We start from the raw sequence: 22,143 nt of genomic DNA, 5'->3' as shown, positions 1-22,143 counted from the left end.
AGGTGATTGAGAACTGGAGACACTCACAAAATGCTGGAGGGACTTGGCAGCTCAGGCAGCACCAATGGAGAGAAATAAACTCTGGATTTCTAGCATTACAGAACCTCTTGTGAGAACTGGAGACAATGGGCTTGGGTAGACAGAGAGAGTGATAATAGACTGGAGCTGGAGGAACTGACGGGGCAGGGACTGCAAAACGAGGTAAAATGCAACCTTTGCATCTATAGAAAATCAGAGAAACTGAATTTTATCAAAGGGAGCACTTGGAAGTTCTTTAATCTAAAGACAACATTTCTAGTGTTCTCCAGCACAGCATCTCTTCTTCCATCCTCCATTTTCCTTGATGTATCAAAATGCTGCTAAGTAGACACCAATATTTACCCATTCCCCCATCATGTCTATTCCCATCTGTTCTACATTGTTGATTCTCAAAAATCTCGGTGACAAATGCCTTGCTTTTTTTTTAAACCTGTTTGACATACAACTCTCCTTCACTTCTGGCCAGTTGAACTTTACCTTCACATTGGTAACCATGACTTAAGCGAGGGAGAAGAATGGTTTGTGGACAGGAGTATTGTACCATGAAATGCTTCATCATCATTAGCTATTGAGGCATGAACCAGAATATGAAATTAAAGGAGCAGTATAAATATTTAAAATGGAGGACTATTAATGGCTTGGGAGGAATGGATTTACAGCTGAAAGATCCCACCTGTGCTATAATATTTATGGAAACTCGCATGGAAGTTTGAATCCAAGCCCAGAGAGTGGTTTAACAATTTTTTTTACTGAATTCAGTTTGGAAAATAGACCAAGTCCCAAGTCTTTTCAATCATTTTTCAAGAGTGTTAGAGTCTGTATGGAGCACAAGCATAGAATTATCTGTAACTAAAATTCCCCATCTCATAGAATCTGAATCCAAATCAGTCCAAGGAGAGGGTTAAAAATTCTATTGTCTCATACACTGCACAGTAGTTGGACATTCTGAATATAATTTCTAGATGAATCTCATTAGTAGATTATAGCTAATTTTGTCAAATATTGTGTTACATCCATAACTCTGGATAATCAGTATGTTATTGCTATCAGCTATGATTGGAATCCAAGCATTACAAATTTATTTACTGCTCAGTGAGCCATGATAAGCCATGAGCAGAATTAGAATTCAAAATTCCACCCACATTTGGTCATTCCATTTGTTCCCCCATTTATAGTTCCCCCTGCCCACACCCTCACCCACAGTTTTTACCGACCTTGAATGGCCTCCTGTTTCTCAAAACCTCAAATTAGTTACTAACATGAAGCTTCAGTATGATCAAAAGTCAGGGTAATACCAGCAATTCAGTTCTGTATCAATTTGGTTGTGTTCTCTTTATAAAATTAATCAAGGACTATTCCTTAGGTGAACCAATTAATCTACTATTTATCAACATTCATTTGATTTGTATAGATATTTTGTTCATTCAAAATATTTTAATAGTATCCCCACTTTTAATCTTATCTTTCTATGAATACTGATCATAACCAAAGTTTCAAATGGAAGCTTCTGTACTTTTGGCCAAAACGCCAACTGTACTTTTTTCCAAAGATGCTGCCTGGCCTGCTGAGTTCCTCCAGCATTGTGAGTGTGTTGCTTGGAATTCCAGCATCTGCAGATTTTCTCTTTTCAAATGGAACTTACTCTTGCAGAAACAACCTTTAATTTACACTCCGTAGCTACTTTATTAAGCACACCTGTACACTTGCTCGTTATTGCAAATATCTAATTAGCAATCATGTGCCAGCAACTCAATGCATAAAAAGCATGCAGGCATGGTCCAGAAGTTCCGTTATGCAGACCAAATCAGAAAAAATGTGATCTAAGCAACTTTAACCATGGAATGATGCCAGATAGGGTGATTTAGGTATCTCAGAAACTGTTGATCTCCTGGGATTTTCATGCACAATATTCTTTAGAGTTTACAGAGAATGGTGGAACATCAGAAAACAAGTGGGTGGCATTTCTGTGGGTCAAACACCTTGTTAACAAGAGAGGTCAGAGGATAATGGTCAGACTGGTTCAAGCAGACAGTAACCACATGTTACACAAGTGACGTCCAGAAGAACTTGTGCATCGCATCTACGCCATAGGTACCGCGTACCCTACACCATACCCTACACCGCAGGGTGACGTGCACCTCCCCAAAAGAGTAACTCAAGCATCGCTGCAACGCAAACCACAACAACTGTGACTGGTCCGCTTGGTAGCATCGCATTTCTGGTTGCTTCTTCTCTGCCATGTCTGTACACCAATGCAAAATAGATGAATCGAATTGTCAAATCTACCTGCCGACGTGCAAAAATGTTTGAAATGCATTTTCTCGTCCACATCTCTCATGAAGAAACTCAACGCAGTGGCAGAGAAACCCCACCACCAACCAGCGTTTTGGCGCACACCAACACATGCTCCCTACGGCGTAGAGCGACACAGAAGTGAAAATCAGGGCCATGGCGTAGGCTGCGGCATAGCCCATACGCACAAGTATAAATCAACCTTTAACGCACAACATGTTGAACCTTGACACGGTTGGCATATAGCAACAGAAGACCACACTGGGTTCCACTATTGTACCTAATAAAGTGGCCAGTGATTGCATAGAGTACATCAATTTTACCATAGTAAAAAAAACGTGTAACTCTTCAGAGCAACATTAGTAGACAAAAGTTAAGGCTGAGCCAAGGATGAAATTAAAAGGACAGGTGACAAAAATCTTTCTCAAAGAAATACATGGTAAGGGAGGTCTGTAGTGGGGGAAGTATGATTTAGGGAGAAATGGGTGGAGCTTAGTACTTGTTCAGTTGAAACTACATTCACTAATTATAGAGAAAAGGAGAGGCGGACATTGCATCGATGACCAGCAATGTAAGAGGACCACCTGGCTGGTGAAAATACAATGAGTGTTCATATTTGCTGCTAAGCTCTCTACATTGCACTCACAGAGCAGAGACGACTTCAGAGAGAGCTTCCCATAAGATTAAGTAACCGCATGCTCCCAAAGAACTGTCAGTGGAGAGTTAAAAGCAGGCAAATTCCACAGCAGCATCTGGAATTACAGAATGAGTAGCCCACAGCACTAGGATTCAAAAGACGACCATCACTCAGCTCTAAAAACATAGCAGTATTGAATCAACAAGAAATTACTATGGTCTGCTTTTCTGAGTAATCAAGCAGGCAAGGAAAATCTGAACCAGGAACCAAAGCAGCTGAAACACTACAGTTATCGCCATTCAACTGCAATGGCATTTAAACATATTGCAAATTCTTTTCATTTCTCTTTCAGTCATTGCCAATTTGTTTCACATTTTTCTCATCAAACTTCGATATTCACCCATACTAAAATGCTGTCTCTGCCTGAGGGTCCATTCCCATAGATCCCTCAGTGTATCCTGACTGCTGAAAGAGCAGTCTTGTGTTCAGAGTGTCCTCCAAGGAACTTGCAATCTTTCATCATTTATAAATGTCACCATTCTCCGTGTTATCTCACTTGACCACTCTTTATTTCCGATGGTTCCACCAGCTCTCTGAAGTCTCAGTCAAAGATCTAGACAGTGAGTGCCTTTGACCTATTCTGCGAATTTGAGTGTCATTGCCAGAGTTCTTTGCAGCAGTTGTGAAGATATGGACGGGAACATTGGTCACTGATCAGCAATAAGCAGCAGCAGGTGAACCGAGGCCACGTATACCTTTTTTCCCATGGATACAACTGAGCTTAGCTCACTCAGCACAGATTTCACTGCACCACATGGCTCCGTTTCACCATCTAATGTAATTGAACTCAAGGGAAGGCACAGCAATACCATAATACAAAGCACAGAAGATGGGATTAGGAGTAGATCTATCAACAGGATCATAGTCTGATCATCCAAATTCAATATTCTGTTCCTTAATTTCTTTAACCATTAGAACTAAACTGTATCTCGAAAGTTACAGAAGACCGCAGATGGAATTTGCTGGAGGAACTAAGTGAATTGAACAGTATCTGTGAGAGGAAAGGAACTGTTGGCATTTCAGAAGGAAGCCCTGCACCAGGATTGAGAGTGGAAAAAGACTCTTACTAGGAAATGGTTATCACAGGAGAGCCCAACCTTAAATGCATGGATGGAAATTACAATGGACATTTACAAAATGGAGAAGATAACAGCATCTGTTAATCATAAGCTGGAACAATTTGATTCATACTGGGAAAAATGGTTTAACTACATAATGCCTCATAGGCCTGATTTTATTCTCACAAATCAATGAATATGTTGTAAAAAAAAAAGATCACTCCTTACTTGTACATAGTTCTTTCTTTTTGCTTGTTTTTTCTTTCCACTCTTTTCTATATAAGTGTATACCTCAGATAAATACTTTGTGGAGGTTTGTGATATATATGATTATATGATATATATGTACAATGTCTGAAATAAACTTATGGAAATGTTTGTTTGATGATGAACTTCAATAAAAAAATAAATTACAAAGGATTGAGAGTGGAGAAGCGAGATGGCCAGCATGGAGAGGGGAAGGGGAGTGGTGAGGTAGGATTAGTTGGTGGACGACATCCAACTTTTAAAAAATGTTTAGCGACTTTGCCTCAACTGCCTTCTGCAGTAGAGAATTCCATGAGGTTGCCAGGCTTTGGTTGAAAAATTTCTCCTGATGGCATTCCCAAATTAATTATCCCATATCCTAAGGTTGTTGCTCATCCTTCTGGATTTTCAGGAATATTCTTCCTCTCACAGTCCAAAGACATATGGGATAGAGTTACTAAGCTGGAGGCATTGCTATGTTCACACCAGAAGCACGGCAACTTGCAGACTACCTCCAACACACCCTGGAACTGCCACAAAACAATGTATTTCACTACACGTTTCAATGCATCCGTGACAGATAAAGCTAATCTTTTAAAATCTTTCAAAATCCAGTCCATTCAGTCCTATCAGGATTTTATGTTTTAATGAAGCACCCCATCAAACTACTTAGTAAATATAAGCCTAATTATCCCAAACTGTCTTCAGTCCTGCCATCCCAGTAACTGGTCAAGTGAACATTTGTCCTGCTCTTTCCTCTGCAAGAACATCTTCTCTGAAAAATGACAGAATCTGCACACAATACTCAAGATCCTATACAACTGCAGTAAGATTCTGCAGATGCTGGAAATACTGAGCAACATAAAATGCTGAAGGAACTCAGCAGGTCAGGCAGCGTCTGTGGAGGACATAAATGTTTGCTGTTTCATTCTGAGACCTTTCATCAGGTCCCGATGAAGCTCCTTTTGTTAGGAAAGTCAACTCACTGATTGCTATAAAACTGTCTGATAACAGTTCTATGTATATAAGAAAAAACAAACAACGACAAATGTGGAAATAATTTCAGGGTTAATACTGGGGTTAAAGACCCTTTGTCAGAAATGGGAAGAAAAAAAAGTCAGTTTTAAGATGGGACAGCGATGGGCAGAACAATGGGAAAATCACTGACAAGAGTTAAACCAGGGTGGATGTGGAAGCAAATTATTGTCATAGAGTTAAAGAGACAAAAAGAATGGACAAAAGCTTTGATTTGCAGGTAGTTAAGGTGTAACGTTGCAAACAGTTAATAGAAAGATATAAGCTGTGAAATGGAGGCTTGTGGGACACATCTAGCAGGCTGGGCACTATAAACGAGAAGGGACAAACCAAGCCAATATCAGAGATGTTGAAAAGGCCAGGTCCAGCACAGACAAACCAAGTTACCTCCTATTCCATCTGTGTATCCTCCAACCTGATGGAATGAACATCGATTTCACCTTCCAGTTAAAAAAATTCCCTCCCTCTTCCCTCTTCTTCTATTCCCCACTCTGGCTTCTATCTCTTTTCAATGGCTGCCACCTCCCCTGGTGCTCCTCCTTTTTCCCTTTCTCCTGTGGTTCACTCTCCTCTCCTGTCAGATTCCTTCCTCTCCAGCCCTTTACCTTTCCCAACCACCTGGTTTCACCTATCACCTTCTAGCTACACTCATTCTCCACCCCTCCCATCTTTTTACCCTGGTGTCTTCCCCCATCCTTTCCAGTCCTGAAGAAGGGTCTTGGTCCGAAACATCAACTGTTTATTCCTTTCCACAGATGCTGCCTGGCCAACTAAGTTCCTCCAGCATTGTATGTGTTGCTTTGGATTTCCAGCATCTGTCGAATCTGTTGTGTTTATGTAAAGAGTTACCTGATGTTGTAGATTTTATTATTGAGCCTGAAAAAATATAACGTGCCCAGTCTTAAGATTAGGTTCTTTCTATCTCACAGAGACCAAACATTAATTTCTTAGATATATCCTCATACTTCTCTCCAAAGCATACACCTCCCATCACCAAACATCAGGCAGTTATCTCCCAGTCATCAGCTTCATTTCCTCAGGACTGCTTCCCTCCCTAGCCCTGGAGTCCCTCAGCTCCAGATAGCCTTCATCTGTCTCCTGCCCAAGAAATACAAACAGGACTGTTCACCTAGAGTTCTTGTCACACCAAGCTTATTTCTTCCTTCCCCCTTTATTCTCTTGGTCCAGCGCCTTCCCTCTTATATCTATGACACCTTCGATGCCCTCTGCCACTTAAGACTGTTTCCAAGTCTCTGATCCCAAAGTGCTCATCTTTATCACAAATGTACAATCCCACCAACCCTCTGTATCACACCATAATGACTTAACGACCCTCTGATTGTTCGTTGAGTTATTCCCTTCACTGCCACATTAATTCACCTGACTGAACTTATTCTCACATTGAGCAACTTCTCCTTCAGCTGGATTCCTGTTTTCCATATCAAAGATATGGGAACTCCTATGGGCCCTAGTTATACCTGGTCTTTCTGTGGGATACACGTAGCAACCTCGGTTTCAGTTCTACTCTGACTTCTTCTAATCTTCTTCTAACCTAAGCTGTACTGGGGCTGCTTCCAGCACAGAAATAGAACTTGAAAATATCCGTCCTTTTACAGCCACTTTCTACCCTGTCCTCCCTTTTGTGTGAACTATCTCAGACATTTCCCTTCCCTTTCTAGTTCTCTCTGTCTCCATCTCAGAGATCAGGCTAGGGATAAATATTCATAATAAACCCACAGATATGCACAGGTTGCTTTTTAACAACTCCACACATTCTCTCCATTCCTCTAGTTCAGTTGTTTTTGCTTAAAATTTTCCACATAAGTGCCTCTGAGCTGCCTTTCTGCATTCTAAAATATGGCTTCCCACCTACCAGAGTGCATTGCCCACATTTCATCTGCCTCTTGTATTGCTGATCTCATCTGTTCTCCTTCTGGATAGAGCAAGGAAAGTTTTCACAGGGTTTTCACCTTCCACCCCACAAACTATGGAATTAAACAGATCATCCTTCACAACTTTTAACCAGTTTCAAGAAGGTCCCAGCACCTAACATCTTTCCCTCTCCTGTATTTGAAACTGGCCATTCTATTCCCATCTCCATGGTTTGCCTATCCATTCACATCAACCACTCCTTGCTTTGGAACCACAGAAAGTGCAAGACTTGCCCTTTCACTTCTACTTTGCCCCACCCAACGATTCAGTCATCTCAAGCAAAGCATTTCTTATAATCCAGTGCACCACATTCAATGCTCACAATGTGGCCTCTTCTCTGGTGGGTGACTGCTTTGTGGAGTACCTGAATTCATTCTGTCTGGGCAAATCTGAGCTCCCTATTGTTGGCTAATTCTGCCTCAACTTCCATCCAGCCCTCTCTGTCTGTGACCTTGTTACAACAAGGTGTTATGTAAGCTTGACGAACAGTACTTCATTTTCCATCTTGGCATATTGCAGCCTTTCACACTTAATACCAAATTCTACAAATTCTATTATATATATATATACTGTAATTGATTTACTTATTCATTTATTTTTACTTTTTTTCTATATTATGTATTGCATTGAACTGCTGCCGCTAAGTGGATTACAACTACAAGTTACTTATTGATCATTTTTGCTCAGCCTGAGCACATCCTATGGCTCTGCATTTTGCAATCTTTATGTTCCTTTGATTGTAATCCCATTCTTTATCCACCCTATTTTCATAACTTTTGATTTTTTTTTGCTTTTTACAACTGCCCCCTTTAGCCTATTGACAAATGACCTTTACAACTTATTCTCTTGGAAACTTTGGCCTCATCCGATGGCAGATATTCACTTTTACTCTATCCATCCTTCCCACATTTTCCCTGCAGTTTAACTCTAACTTGCTTTCTCTTTCTGAATTCTGACAAAGGCTCTTCAGCTTCCCACATTAAATCGGTTTCTCTTTCCACACCTATAGCCTGACCTTCTGTGCGATTTCAAGATTTTCCGTTTTCATTTGAGATTTACAGCCTCTGCTATTTCTTTTTATTTTCCTTAACTTCTTTACACTCTAGTTTAGTGTAAAAGCCAGCATTCTATTAGCCTCTTAAACTATTTTCTGAATGTATTCTGTACCTGTGATTTATGTGCTGTCTTTTTAGAACCGCCATTACTTCTAACTTTTCAACATTTTCCATCCCCTACAGACTAAAATGGAGAACCATACATAAACCTACTATGAAATCAGTTTATGTACACTTCTATCAATTCATTTAATCTATTAATATTAATTTGTAACGTAATTCTTCCACATACACACTTCGAATTCCACATTCAGCATGTCACAGGCAAACTTGGATGCTTAGTTTTCCATTTCATTTTTAAATTATTTTTAAATATTTACAACACCTACCAGATTCCTTGTAAGCTGACACTAGTTACATCTACTAAAGTGAGCCTTTTCATCAGCCCAACAAGATCTCCTGCCTCTCAGCCAAATCTGCTATCAGGTAAAAAATTTGGATTCAGTTCCATATATTTCACTTTTGGAAAGTATCTCCTGATGAAAGTAGTTTCATCAGATGTCTTCTGGAATTCCTTATAACTAAAATCTATCGACCATCCCTTTGTCAGCATTACAAACAGTGCAATCCAATTTATCATGGGCAGGGGTGAGTCGATGGTTTGACTCTTTACAAATCTCGGCTGACTAATCCAATAAATTGAAATTATTCAAGGCGTTCAGTGATATTGTTCCTAATTACGGACTTTAATTTCCTAATTGCAGATGTTAGGACAATTGATCCATAATTTCAATGAATACAACAGCAAAGGCTGGAAATACCTAGCAGATCATGCAGTACCTGTGGAAAAAAATGAAGTTAACATTATACATTGATCCCCCTTCACCAGAATTGAAGTTCTGTCACCATTTCTAATGAAATGTTATACATCTGAAATATTAACTCCATTTCTCACCTCCACAGATGGTGCCTAGCCTTCTGAGAATCTCCATCATTTTTTAAAATTTCATTTCAGATATCAACAACTATTTTTGGTCGATAATTCTCAGATTTATTTCTGTCACCTTCTTTAAAAAATAAAGTCTAACATGCAATTTTGCAATCCAAAAATAGGAGCCCAATCAAGTAAATGTGAAGATTATTGTTGCATTTGCAATCTCTCACCTTCTTGCATTAAATTACTGGGTCTGAAACCATCTCTACTGAGGGATTGTCGGTCTTCTTATCTATCATTTTATGTCATTAATTTTAATTAACCTCATCCCTGATTCAATAAAGTTTCTTCAGGGTAAATGCTGTTGCAAATAATTATTATCAGTTTTCAGGCTCCTCGCCACTATTCTTCCAAATGTTTTGTGCTAATTCTCTTTTTACACTCCATTTGTAGCTCTAATTATTTAGCTACATTTGTTGTCCATTACATCTCTCCCAGCCATCTATACATATGCTAGGTTTTCACATTTTGAATGCTCTTTCTTTCAGGTTTTATATGGTTCTTTACTCTTTGGTCATCCATTAGATTTTCTTTCATAATTAGAATTCTTATTTTTTAGCATTACAACCCTCCTTTTGAACATCTTCCTGTACTTTTTTCATCATTTTACCCATTAATATATATATATATATATATATATATATCCTGCTTATCACAGACATTCTTTGCCTTAGTGCATGGAAATCAGCTTTACTTAAATCCAGAATCCTAGCAGTAGTTTTGTGTTTCTCTCTTTGAAATGTCTATTGAACTCAGTGGCAGGAATGTCACTCTATAAATGTTCATTTATTTGACTGTTAAATCTGACTCATTATTTCATAATATTTTTAATATACCTGAGCCTGTTCTCATTTCTGGGACACACTATCACTGAAAATAATCCTGAATAAATTCAGTAGCTTTTTCATTTGTGCTAATCTATAGTAAAATTTAAATTGTCAATAAAAATACTCCAAATTTTCTACGTTTGAACATTGCAAAATTTTAAAATAATTTGTAGTGCAAACAAACTGATTGAGAAAAAGAATCAATTTATTCAATTACTATGAATAACTCAAACTTTAAATAAAGCAGACATACAATCCAATTGAGTAGAACTTTACCATGACAGATTAGAACAAATGTGGTATCTGTTCTGTGTACTCCATAATTTCTCATTCTTTACTTCCCTGATTCTTCCAGTCTAGGTCAGTTGCTATCTATTCCCCTTAAAGCTATTCCATTGCGCAGAGCCCCTTTAACTTATTCATTCCTGTCTTCTCATTGGGAACTTCCAGTTCTGTATACAATGCAATATTTTTAAATCTACACAGACCTGAATATTATTTCTTCTTACATTTAGTATCTGCCATCTTAGGATTCCAGCTCTCTGTAAAACTTCACAAAATCTTCATTATTAATAGAATTTGAGAAGGTCCAAACAAAACCCTCCTAATTACTGCTAGCATATCCACTTTATGCACCCTTCAAATATAGCAGGCAAACAAGCCATCTTATCAATGGTTTTCCATTTGGGTTCTTATACATTTATTTACATTCCATCATGAATGCATAATTAAGGGAAGAGAAGAAATTAACTTTTTATTAAGTTTTATTATCATTTGTGTTCAAAGATCTTTTATCTTTTTAATTGCTTAAAAAGTTGAACTTCCACATCCCTGTATCTTACAAGCAAATTTACCTCCAATTTCATTGAACTTTTAAATTTTAACAATATTTGTCTTAAATTTATATTCTTTCAACTGAAAGGCGTTAAATTGCAACACTCTCCAGCAATGTATTGCTCATTTTACCCTAATCTGATATTGCCCAATCTATATATTCAGTTTAACACTACTGTTTTATTATACATTCTACACAATACTCTATAATCAAAACTAACTTTATGAATTCTACAATTTTATGGATATTAATTTGCACATCTTGTCATGGAATTAAATTATTTTCTGTTTCTACATTTTATACTGGCAGCTGCAATGCTCCAAAGGTCCAGCCTACATCACGTACTCAAGCAGAAATGGTATCGAAGGTCTTTAGGGTGATATAACTGAACCCAGCCATAAACCGGAGTTAAGGGCTGAAGATATTTTAAAGCAAAGCGGCAAATTCCATTTGTGAGGTTAATGGTTAAGGTAGAATTGAAGCCCAAGTCTAACTTCTATCTTGTTTTATTCTCTTGATATTTGTTGTCGTGTCTTCCAGTTGTTAATGTAAACCTTTTGCTTACATTTAAGATTTGAAATTTTACTTTCTCCCTCTTTTAAAATTAGTAAAGTGGTCAGATTCCCAACACAATTTCTTGTCATGCCTTGATATTTAACACACCGATTCGCAAACCATCATGGACTTCTAAGCAGTTTTCCTGTATTTATCTACAGCTCAGATTAATTTTTTGTCACTTTTTAATCAAGCACATCCAGTGTACTTTCTTATGGTACCGACATTCTAACCCTATGGCTGCTATTCACAGCGTGTGTACTCTGTGATAGCAGTGGTTCAACTGATACCACTTTCATCTCTGATTCACAGGTTGTGGGTTCACAAACCACATCCAAGTGCTTTGATGAAAGATTGCAGCACTATTGGAGATGTGGTTTGACAACTGCTCCACTTACCCTCACAGATCCCATTGCACCATCCGCAGAAAAACAGACGGGCAAGGGTGTCCTACCCAACAATTATTCTTCAACCAAGACCCATAAAGCTGATTATCTGGTGCTTTACATGATTCGCCTGCACACCTTTCAAAAGTATGTCATTGGCCATGAGTACATTGTGCTCCCCTGACACTGCGCTATATGCTTCTATACACACAAGCTTGTTCATCCTCCCTTTACTGAGAGACAGAGATGCAAAGATCTCACATTCAACCTTAGCTGTTGTATTTGACTCTCCAGTACTCACAAAGGACAGATACAAGGGTGAGATAGCTGGGAAAGAGAGCAGGGAAAATGGTATAAGAATATCCACAGTCGATGCAAATTTGAGTAATTAGGGAAAAATTAGTTAGTAAATAATAAAATGACAAGCTGCTGATAGCATTGTGTGGCCACTGCATTTCAATTATTACTGAAATGAATTTAAAGAAAATAAATAAATGAATTTATCTTAGCTGAAGTAAGAATTTTCACACACTTCATGGTTGGCATGACTTGATGAATTCTTAATATTTATGGAGTAATTCCATTACATTTATTATATTCAATATTAGGAGCCTTAATAAAGTATATGAAGTATTTTCCACTGAGGTCCGTAACCACAGAGGACAAGTTTCAGATAATCAGCATCAAATCTGTGTCAATGCATGGATACACACATACACATATGTTCTCATGGGCACTCTAATGTACAATCAGAGGCACAAACAATGGCATTAGCTCTCACACTGGTCCATGCTCAAGTGCGTATTAACTTTAATTCACATTATCATTTTAAAACAAAGCTGCTTTACAGGAACATCACTGGGAAAACATGATGGCACATACCACGCAAAAAAAATAGAACAGATGATCAAAACCCTGGTTAAAGAAATAGATTTTGTGAAGTGAAGTAAAAGAGGACAAATAATTAATTAGCCAGATGGCTAAGGAAGAGAATTCCAGTGCTTTGGCCACAGCTGTATATAAGTGGTATATAAGTGAATTTTGAAAAAAGGCAGGAATGGAAATTTCAGAGTTATGAGGCTGGAGGAAATTTCAGTGACATGGACAAGTGAGGCCAATGAGTGATCTAAACACACACTCACAACAGAGATGATGATAGCAAACAGTTAGCACTGGATTTCAGCAGATTTCACTGAATATACTTTAGCAAGATCAGGGTTTAAATTTGTGACCTTCTTGCCAACTTAGATCTTGCAGAACATTCTACTCGTACCAAGAAAACATATTCTGCATCCCCTACCGTCACTTGTAGAGATGAACAGAGTCTTTTCTATACAGATACTGGTAGTAAAGTCTTTTTTGCTCTGTCTTATTTTACACCTTCATAAAATATACCATATCATCTCACTTTTGATAAGAGAGCTAGTGATTTTGGAAATGAGAACTGTAACGTGCTGATCTCCCTGGATCTAGGTGCACGTTCATAAGAACTGATTGTGTGATAGAACAGTGAGGCTTAATCAGTTCAGCAGTAGAAATTAATATAAGAAATATGGGATCTTCAGACTGGCATAAATCAGTGAATTGATCTGTACCACGCTATTAAAAGAAACATGTTCTTGCTGTAAGGAACACACTTACCAGAGCATACACACAGCTGAGGACCGAGCAGTACAGCAGGACCGCTAAGCTGCTGGAGATGGTGACGGTCCCCATATCTGACACCGGCCGCTGTCAGTACAGCGCCTTCTTCTTCATCCAGTTTTCAGATTCGCTATTTCAAACGCCTTCCCTCTCCTCACCTTCGGCTGAATCGGATCAACGAGTCCATTCTAACTTGTCCCTCCCCCCAGAGTTAAAACAAAACGAATTGCAACTCTCGTTAACTTTTCTTCCTCAAGTTGTGGAGAGAGCAAGATCTGAGGCTGTCACTGTTCTTGTCTGATTCTCCCTGCAGTTAGCTACACAGAAAAAAATCACAGCTAGATGACGGAAGTCAGTTGTTTATTAACCCATTGCTTTAAATTTCTGTCTACTCCACCCCCTTTGGATCTTCCCAACTGGCAAGAGGCAGGTTATAACCCCAGGCTCGGGGTTCTGTGCTGTCACATTAGGCGCCTCTCTACACTTTCCTTAATCCTTTTCCAGGATTTCCGGGGGTGGGGGGTGATGGTGTGGGAAGAGTCCACCTCTCGCGCATGCAGATCGCCGCTTAAAATCCGCGTTCATTTCAAGTCACTTCTGCCACTTTCGCGTTCGCCTGCGCGACAGTCCGGGGTTTTTTTTTATTTGCTCTGTAGGTTAGAATATTCCGAAGTAGAGATTATATTAAAGAACACTTTTTTTCATCTTTATGTGTAGTTTCAATTCAGATTTAATTTCAGCATTCCTGTTCTCCATTTTCAGTTATCCCATCCAGTCAATTTGCTCACCAGCTGTGACCATCCTGAAAAAGACAAAATCGTGAAGAAGGATGTATATCAAACTCAAATCCCCCCCCCCACCCCTTCCTTTCTGCCTCTCCCCATTCTCTCACTCTGTCCATTGTGTTTCTTTTGGGCAGGTATCAGAGAAGGGAGGGGGGAAATATCTTAAAAATGTGGCACAATTACTCTCTGGTTCTGCCCCTCCTTTAACATGCCGTGATCTCCAGCCTCCTGCCAGTAGATGGTTTCCTGACTCCTGCTGGAATCTGTTAAGCTATTTTCTCACTTGGCAGTCAAAGTCTAGTCCCAAAGCAAACAGCAGAAATTTGAGAGAAGGGGAAAAAAATCTGGGAATCATTGTAGTATATCCCAGGATCTTATATTTTCAGATTTAATTGAAAAGTTCTGGCAGATCATACTCTATGAAGGATTGATGGAAGTCTTTAAATGGTTTTTGGAATAATTAATTCCTGTTGAATAATTCGTTGGTTTGTGGTCTCCATGCCAGCTGTCATGTATGAAGACTAAACTGCAATAATCTGTGATAATCAGTGCCGGATATTGACACACACATTATGCACGAGGTAATTTAGTGAGAGGAATTTCTTTGTGCAGGGTCTCAGTCAGCAGAAGTCAGATTGAAGGATTCATTGTTCTTCATTGTTCTTGTCTGCAATTATACCCTATTGCAATATCAATTTTGAATACATTGTATTATGTAGTCTGTGAGTCACCTGCAACCATTGAACTGTCCACATTAAACTTAGCTCAGGGACTAATAGCTCTCATCTGTAACTACAGTAGTTAATGTTAAACTTTGCATTTGAAATATTACCGAGTACCATGACCTCAGCCACAAATATCTGCACTTCAGTTGCTTCATCAGGCTCCCTATTTGTCTCATCTGCTTTTACGCAATGAGTGAATACTGGACACTTCCATTTTCTTGCTGTTGTTTTTGCAGTCACTGTGCTATTTCCTTTGAAGCTTTCTGGATTGTCTCTAAGAAACTGCTTTTTGTCCACCTTGTCTGACACTGGCAAAGCTGCACCAGGCAGACATCAGTTCATCCATAGATGATGGAACGTTTCTCAAGTGACCGTCAGAGCTTCAGTTTAGCCTCTGCATTCCAAAGCTGCCCTCCCTTAAAGCATCTAGTTCCACTATTGCTTGATTCGGGGTCATAGAGTAATTCTAAAAATAGCAGAAGTCTTGCAGGCACTGAGATCTTCAGCAGAACTCACAAACCCAAATTCATCATAATTATTATTTGTACCAGACTAAATCAATGTCACCTTTATCTGAGCTTTGTACATCATTGTTGAATTGATACAGCTTTGGTCAGAAATCTCTACAAGCTGTAATTCTCATCTTAAAATCTTTACCTCTGGGCCCTTTGTAAAGGGTGAAAAGGTCAGGTGACGTGAAGATGTCAGGTATCCAGTCTCTCAGCAGCTCTCGCAGCAACAGGGTCTACGTAGCTGATCTCGTTGAATTTTTGGTCAGTGTTGACCCACAGGACATTGATGAGAGGGGTCTTGATGATTGTAATGTCATTTGATATTGAGGGCAGGTGGTTCAATTCTATCTTGTTGGACAAGTTCATTCTCTGGCACTTCTGTCATGAGTAATACACACAAAATGCTGGAGGAGCTCATCTGATCAAGCAGCATAAACAGAGTGAAATGAGCAGACACCATTTCGAGTCAGAATCCGTCATCAGACTGCTTGTAGTGACTACGTTATTTATCACTTATCAAGTTATGCCTGAGTATTGCCCTTGTCTTCCTTCATGCAGGCTAGGTTACTCTGTTTTCTGAGGAGCTGTGAATAGACTTCAAAGTCATCAAACATCCCCACTTTCGATTTTTGATGGAAAGAAGGGCATTGATGAAGCAGCTGAAGCTGATTGGATGCAGGATACTGGCTTGAGGAACTCCTATAAAGGTTCTAGTGGTTCCTAATCAGGACACCAGAGACTAGGTTAATAGAGAATAAATGCCATTTGATAGCACTGTGGATAACAACTTCTGTTAGCTTGCTGTTAATTGAAAGTAGGTTGAGACAGGGGAAAGGTACTTAACAGATTACATTTGTCCTGCTTTTAGTGACAAAACTTGTCCTCTAATCTTTTGTTTAATTACTTCATTCTTTACTTTTTGCCACCTCCAACATCCAGCTATGGGAAAAAGGTTCTTCCTACACTACCTAAGATCCTTATAATCCCAAATACGTTATTTATGTCTTCCTCAGCCTCACTCAAAGAAAACAAGAGAACATTCTGAGTTTATCCAATCTTTCCTCACCTGGCAAGTTCCTGGTAAACCATGCACCATGTCAGCTGAACTAGATAACTGCTCTAATATGGTGATCAGAAATGAACACAATACTCAAAATGTGGCTTAACATTGCTTAAGATGTAGCCTGCTGTTACCTTCTTTGACCTGAATGTACCTTAACCACTTTTTCTGCCTGTCCATGATGGAACGGCAGAGCAGACTCAATGGGCTGAATGACATAATTCTGCTCCTATGTCTCATGGTTTTATGGTCCTCCTTATTTTAAGGATCTTTCAATATACACTCGAAGATCACTCTCTTCCTCCATATTTCCTATTATTCTCACATATTTTACATTCCCTTGTCCTGGAGCACTTTCCTAAGTGAAGTAACTCAAATTAAAATCTATTTTCCTCTTCTCTGCCCAGTTAATCTGACCATCTAAATTCTCCAGGTCAAAATCATTCTTCCTCTCTGTCAACCACATTGTAAATTTTGTTTCAAATACATACTTCTTTCTCATGCCTCTACAGCACTAGGTCAATGACTAGTGTAATAAATCTCAAATATAACATGAGCACTCATTGAATTTCAAAATACGAAATTGTATGTGAAGCACTTGAGATAGTTGGTCACAGGGTAGTGGGAGCTTCTGGTCAAACAGATTTTAATTTGCCTTCAAGTATTTCTGCCATTCACCTGAACTGGAAACGTCAATGCTACAAATATTCACACCATATTTACTCTGTGTTGTGCTTGTATGGGCATTATGCAATGCTGCTTCTGGGCCCTTGAAATGAAAAGTTGTTCCATTCCTGAAATCCTCACAAATATCTGAGTTTTAAAAAATAAATCCAGCATCTTATTTCCTGGTAATCAGTAATTAAAATAGTTTTTATGTTCCTTACATTGTGTTATCCAATCTGGAAGCAATAGAATTTCAAGAAGAATATAACCAACCAGATAAATGTTCCATGTGGCAAAGGACTTAAACAAAACAATTAGTAACGTAAAGAAAATACATGGTGTACAGGGGTAGTATAGTTGTGGTATGAGTTGTCTAGGGAAGTTCATGGAAGTTGTGACATAGATGGAGTCAAAAAATTAAATATATTTTCGCAGAAACAATGGATTTATGTGTGATCAATCTGAAGACCCTGGATAGGAGGGGTTGGAGTACAAAGACGTGGAAAGCTCGTGTAAATATAAAGATCTTCTGCTGCTTCAGAAGATCTATCATTAAAAATTCTTGATTATTCAAAAGGGCATTAATCATACTGATGTCCAAGAAGAGCAGAGTGAACTGCTTCAACAACCATCATCCAGGTACACTCACACTTACTGTGATGAAGAGCTTTGAGAGGTTAATCATGGCCAGAATTAACCCCTGCCTAATCAAGGACCTGGACAGCTGTAATTTACCTACCTCCACAACATGTCTATAGTTCATGTAATCTCACTGGCTCTCCACTCAGCATTTGACAAAATGAACAGCAGCAATTCCTGCATCAAGCAGTGGAAAGGGAGAGCAATTTATTGATTACAGCTCAGAGTTCAACACCACCATCCCCTCAGCACTAATTAACAAGCTTTAAAAACTGGACAACTGTGTTTCCATTTGCAATGGGACCCTTGACTTCTGCATTGGGAGACCACAGTTGGTGTGGATCAAAAATAACATTTCCTCTTCACTGACAACCAACATTTGTGCACCTTAAGGATATGTGCATAGCCTGCTGTTCTACTCTCTGTATGCCCATGACTACATGGCTAAGAACAGCGCAAGTGCCACCTATAAGTTCTCCAATGACACAACTTGTTGGCAGAATCACAGCTGGCGAGGAGAAGACATGAAGGAGTGAGATACATCAGCTGGTTGAGTGGTGTCGCGATGACTTGCATTCATTGTAAATAAGACCAAGGAACTGATTGTGGACGTCACAAAGGGAATATTGAGGGGACTCACATCAGTACTCTTCAAGGGATCAGCAGTGGGTGTGCAACTTCAAGTTCTTCATGTCAACATCTCTGAAGATCTATCCTGGGCCCAATATATAGATGCAATTATAAAGAAGGCACAACAGCGGCTATACTTCATAGGAGTTTGAGTAGATTTGGTATGTCACCAATGACACCGCAGATTTGTACAGATGTACCATGGAAAGCATTCTAACGGGTTGCATCACTGTATAGTAAACACAAAGTACACGGCAGATGCTGTGGTCAAATCAACACGTACAAACAAGCTGGATGAACTCAGCGGGTCGGGCAGCTTGTTTGTACATGCATCACTGTATCGTTTGGAGGGACAACTACACTGGATTGTAAAAAGCCGCAAAGAGTTGAAAACTCAACCAGCTTCATCATCTCTCCGCCATCAAAGGCATCTTCAAAAGGCAATGCTCAAAAAGATGGCATCCATTATTAAGGACACCATCAACTAGGATATGCCCTCTTCTCATTAACTTTAAAGTTACCTAAAATAGTCCCTATACAAGTTTATACTGACCATTGAAAAGTGTGGCTCAACAATTAAAATCTCACTTCTTATCTTATCTGTGGGACTTGAAGCCATACTCTTTTTGCTGCTTAAAATTTAGGTGCAGAGGATCCTGAATTGCTGTCTTTGAACAAAAAGCTTAAACTGATTGGCCCTGTTGATTGAATGTAAAGATCCCATGTCACCACTTGAAGATTTTTTGCAGTTGTGGGAGTCTCCAAATTGGTTTAGCCAGCTTCTAACAATCAATCAATCACCATAATCAGAAGCAGAGAATGTGACTCTTTACTGAATTGTCATTTATGGCAACTTCCTATCAGCTAATCAGTTACTTCATTTTCCCATATACTGGATTTTGCAGGTGTAGGTCAGCTTTTGTCTGGATTGCACGCCGGTAGCTAATAACACAGAGAAAATGCTGGTGGAACCAGGCAGGTCAAGCAGCATCTATGGACACACACAGAACGCTGGACGGCTCATAGCAACGAGTGAAGACTGCATGTTGACACTCAGTCATGGAAATGCAGAAACTGCTGTCATCTGAAGGGAGCATCACTTTGGGATTTTATCTGTTGTAATCTTCATGAATCAGAGGTCTGATGAGAACTTCCAATTTACAAATTATTTATTGTTATTAAAAACCCTTGCAGCTTATTTCATGAGATTTGAATTAGTTTTTAATGATCTTTGAAGATACATTGCTGAACTGTTTTCCTGGTCCTAAAAGAATGATCTTGTGTCCATGGATTGTCAACCCGTCAGATATTTCAGCTTTAATTATTTAATGAAAGTCCTGACGAAGGGTCTCGGCCCGAAAAGTCGACAGCGCTTCTCCCTATAGATGCTGCCTGGCCTGCTGCGTTCCACCAGCATTTTGTGTGTGTTGCTTTCATTATTTAACGTTATGTCAAGCTCCATCTTAACGTTATGTGCATGTTATAATATTTATTTTGCTTTTCATAAAATGTTTAAAAAGTGGGACAAAGATTGTTTTTTTACTCATAAACAAGAGAAAATCTGCAAATGCTGGAAATCCAAGCAAGACACACAAAATGCTGAGAGAATTTTTTTTTTCCGTAGATGCTCTCTTATATACATAAATGTACACTTTTTCCATTGATGTAGCCTGACCTGCTGAGTTCCTCCAGTGTTTTGTGTGTGTTGTGCTTTTTACTTCTCAATTTGTGCCTGAAAGTTCATCAATATGATTGGCACTTCAAACCTGATTTATATCATCACTGATACGGAATGCCAGAGATATTGTTAGGTACTCCTTAAAGTGAGTAAATACCTCCCTGTCATAGAACAAAGGTGACCACTAAATTGCTGTGAATAACTTTCTTTAAGGTTAATCAGGAGTGTGTTTGTATCATGGCTGATCAGAAAATGTGTAATTGCTTGCAGCAGTAATTACATGTCATCTATTAATAGTCTACCAGAGGCTTATAAATTAAAGTTCTTTCTTTCCATCTCTAGTTTTTTTTTAATCTCTTTTTTTTTCCTTTTCTTCTTTCCTCTGGTTTCTTTCTCAATATATTCAGTGGAAAGACTAAAACCGAATAACTGCAGTTAAAATATCCAAAAAGGAGGCAGACTTTATTAGGTAACTAATTTACCCAGAACATGCTTGAGAATTTTGTATGAGATACAAATGTTTATCTAAACATTGCAGAGGAGTTACTCAGCATGAATTTAAAAGCAATATGTTATGTGTCACAAATCTAATGGAATTCTTTGAGTCTTTAATTAATTTCACGTGGGAGAGCTATTTCGTGGCTATTATGTAAGGACTTTCAAAATTCATTCCACAGGCTTCTGATTTTTAAAAAAATACATACTCTGTTCTGTTCAATTCTGAACAAGTCCAATCATGTATTAGCACATCAGACAACAAAGCAAATAAAGTGTGGAGTCGGACAGTCTAGAAACCGAGGGCTCAGCCTCAGAATAAATGTTCAACCTTTTAAAACTGAGAGGAGGAGGAATTTCTTCAGCCAGAGGGTGATGAATCTGGAATTCATTGCCATTGAAAGCTGTAGAGGCCAAGAAATGGGTGTATTAGATTCTAATTGGCAAGACGGTTTTGGTGAGAAGACTGATTCGGTGATTTAAGTTAAAAATTCAGCCATGATTGAGCAATAGCGCAGTCTTAATGGGACAAATAATCTAGTTCTGCTCCTATACCTTATAGACTTATAGACAGCATATTGAACTATAAGTCAGAGGATATCTTGCAAAAATTTACAATGCTCTGGTCACAAATATAAACACTAAAGGATGTCATCCAGCTCATCAAGTCTATGTCGACTCTCAGAACAATACTATTCCCACTTTGTTTTTATAATCTATTTTCTCTCATATACTTATTTATACCTCCTGATTCTCCCACCAGCAACCTCCACCAGCAGATTAACCTACCAACCAGTTTGTCTTTGGGATGTTTCACCCAGGAAAAGAACTCACACAGCCATGGTGAGAACATGCAGACTCCACCTAGAGAGTGCTGGAATTTAAAATCAAATCTTGTTTGTTGGAGTTGTGAGACAACTGCCATGATGTTGTCATAGCAACAGTAAAGTAGTATAAGATGAAGATTTAGCTAAGGAAACATGAAATTAGAAGGGTCCAGAAGAAGGATCACAGTCTGAAACTCCAACTCTTTGCTCTTTTTCACAGATGCTGCCTGGCCTGCTGAGTTCCTTCAGCATTTTGTGTTGCTTTGAATTGCCAGCATCTGCAGATTTTCTCATGTTTATGAAATTAGAAAAGCCACGGTCTGGATCAATGAGCTTGTGAACTGAGAGGGTATGACCATTTCAGCTTAAGGAATATGCAAATAATATTTTAGTAAGTAGAAGCATAGAAACATAGAAAACCTACAGCACAATACAGTCCCTTTGGCCCACAAAGCTGTGCCGAACATATCCTCAGCTGAGAAATTACCTAGGGTTACCCATAGCCCTCTATTTTGCTAAGCTCCATGTACC

At 38.9% G+C, this 22,143-nt stretch overlaps 1 protein-coding gene across 2 annotated transcripts in view; it reads right to left on the bottom strand.

The window, feature by feature from the left end:
• The window catches only part of LOC132396537 (parathyroid hormone/parathyroid hormone-related peptide receptor-like), a 90,660-nt gene extending 76,284 nt beyond the window's left edge, over positions 1-14,376 (bottom strand). The window contains exon 1 of one of the 2 annotated variants that reach the window (XM_059974149.1): positions 13,593-14,376. In XM_059974149.1, the coding sequence (XP_059830132.1) occupies positions 13,593-13,667 (75 nt within the window). In that variant the 5' untranslated portion in view covers positions 13,668-14,376. The remainder of the gene's footprint in view (positions 1-13,592) is intronic. The other variant, XM_059974159.1, reaches the window with a different exon arrangement.
• Between the last annotated feature and the right edge of the window lie 7,767 nt (positions 14,377-22,143).

This window comes from Hypanus sabinus, chromosome 1, assembly GCF_030144855.1.
Source record: "Hypanus sabinus isolate sHypSab1 chromosome 1, sHypSab1.hap1, whole genome shotgun sequence".
NCBI classification, from domain to species: domain Eukaryota; kingdom Metazoa; phylum Chordata; class Chondrichthyes; order Myliobatiformes; family Dasyatidae; genus Hypanus; species Hypanus sabinus.
The sequence above is the reverse complement of the archived record's forward strand: the minus strand, read 5'-3'. Positions and strand labels throughout refer to the sequence as shown.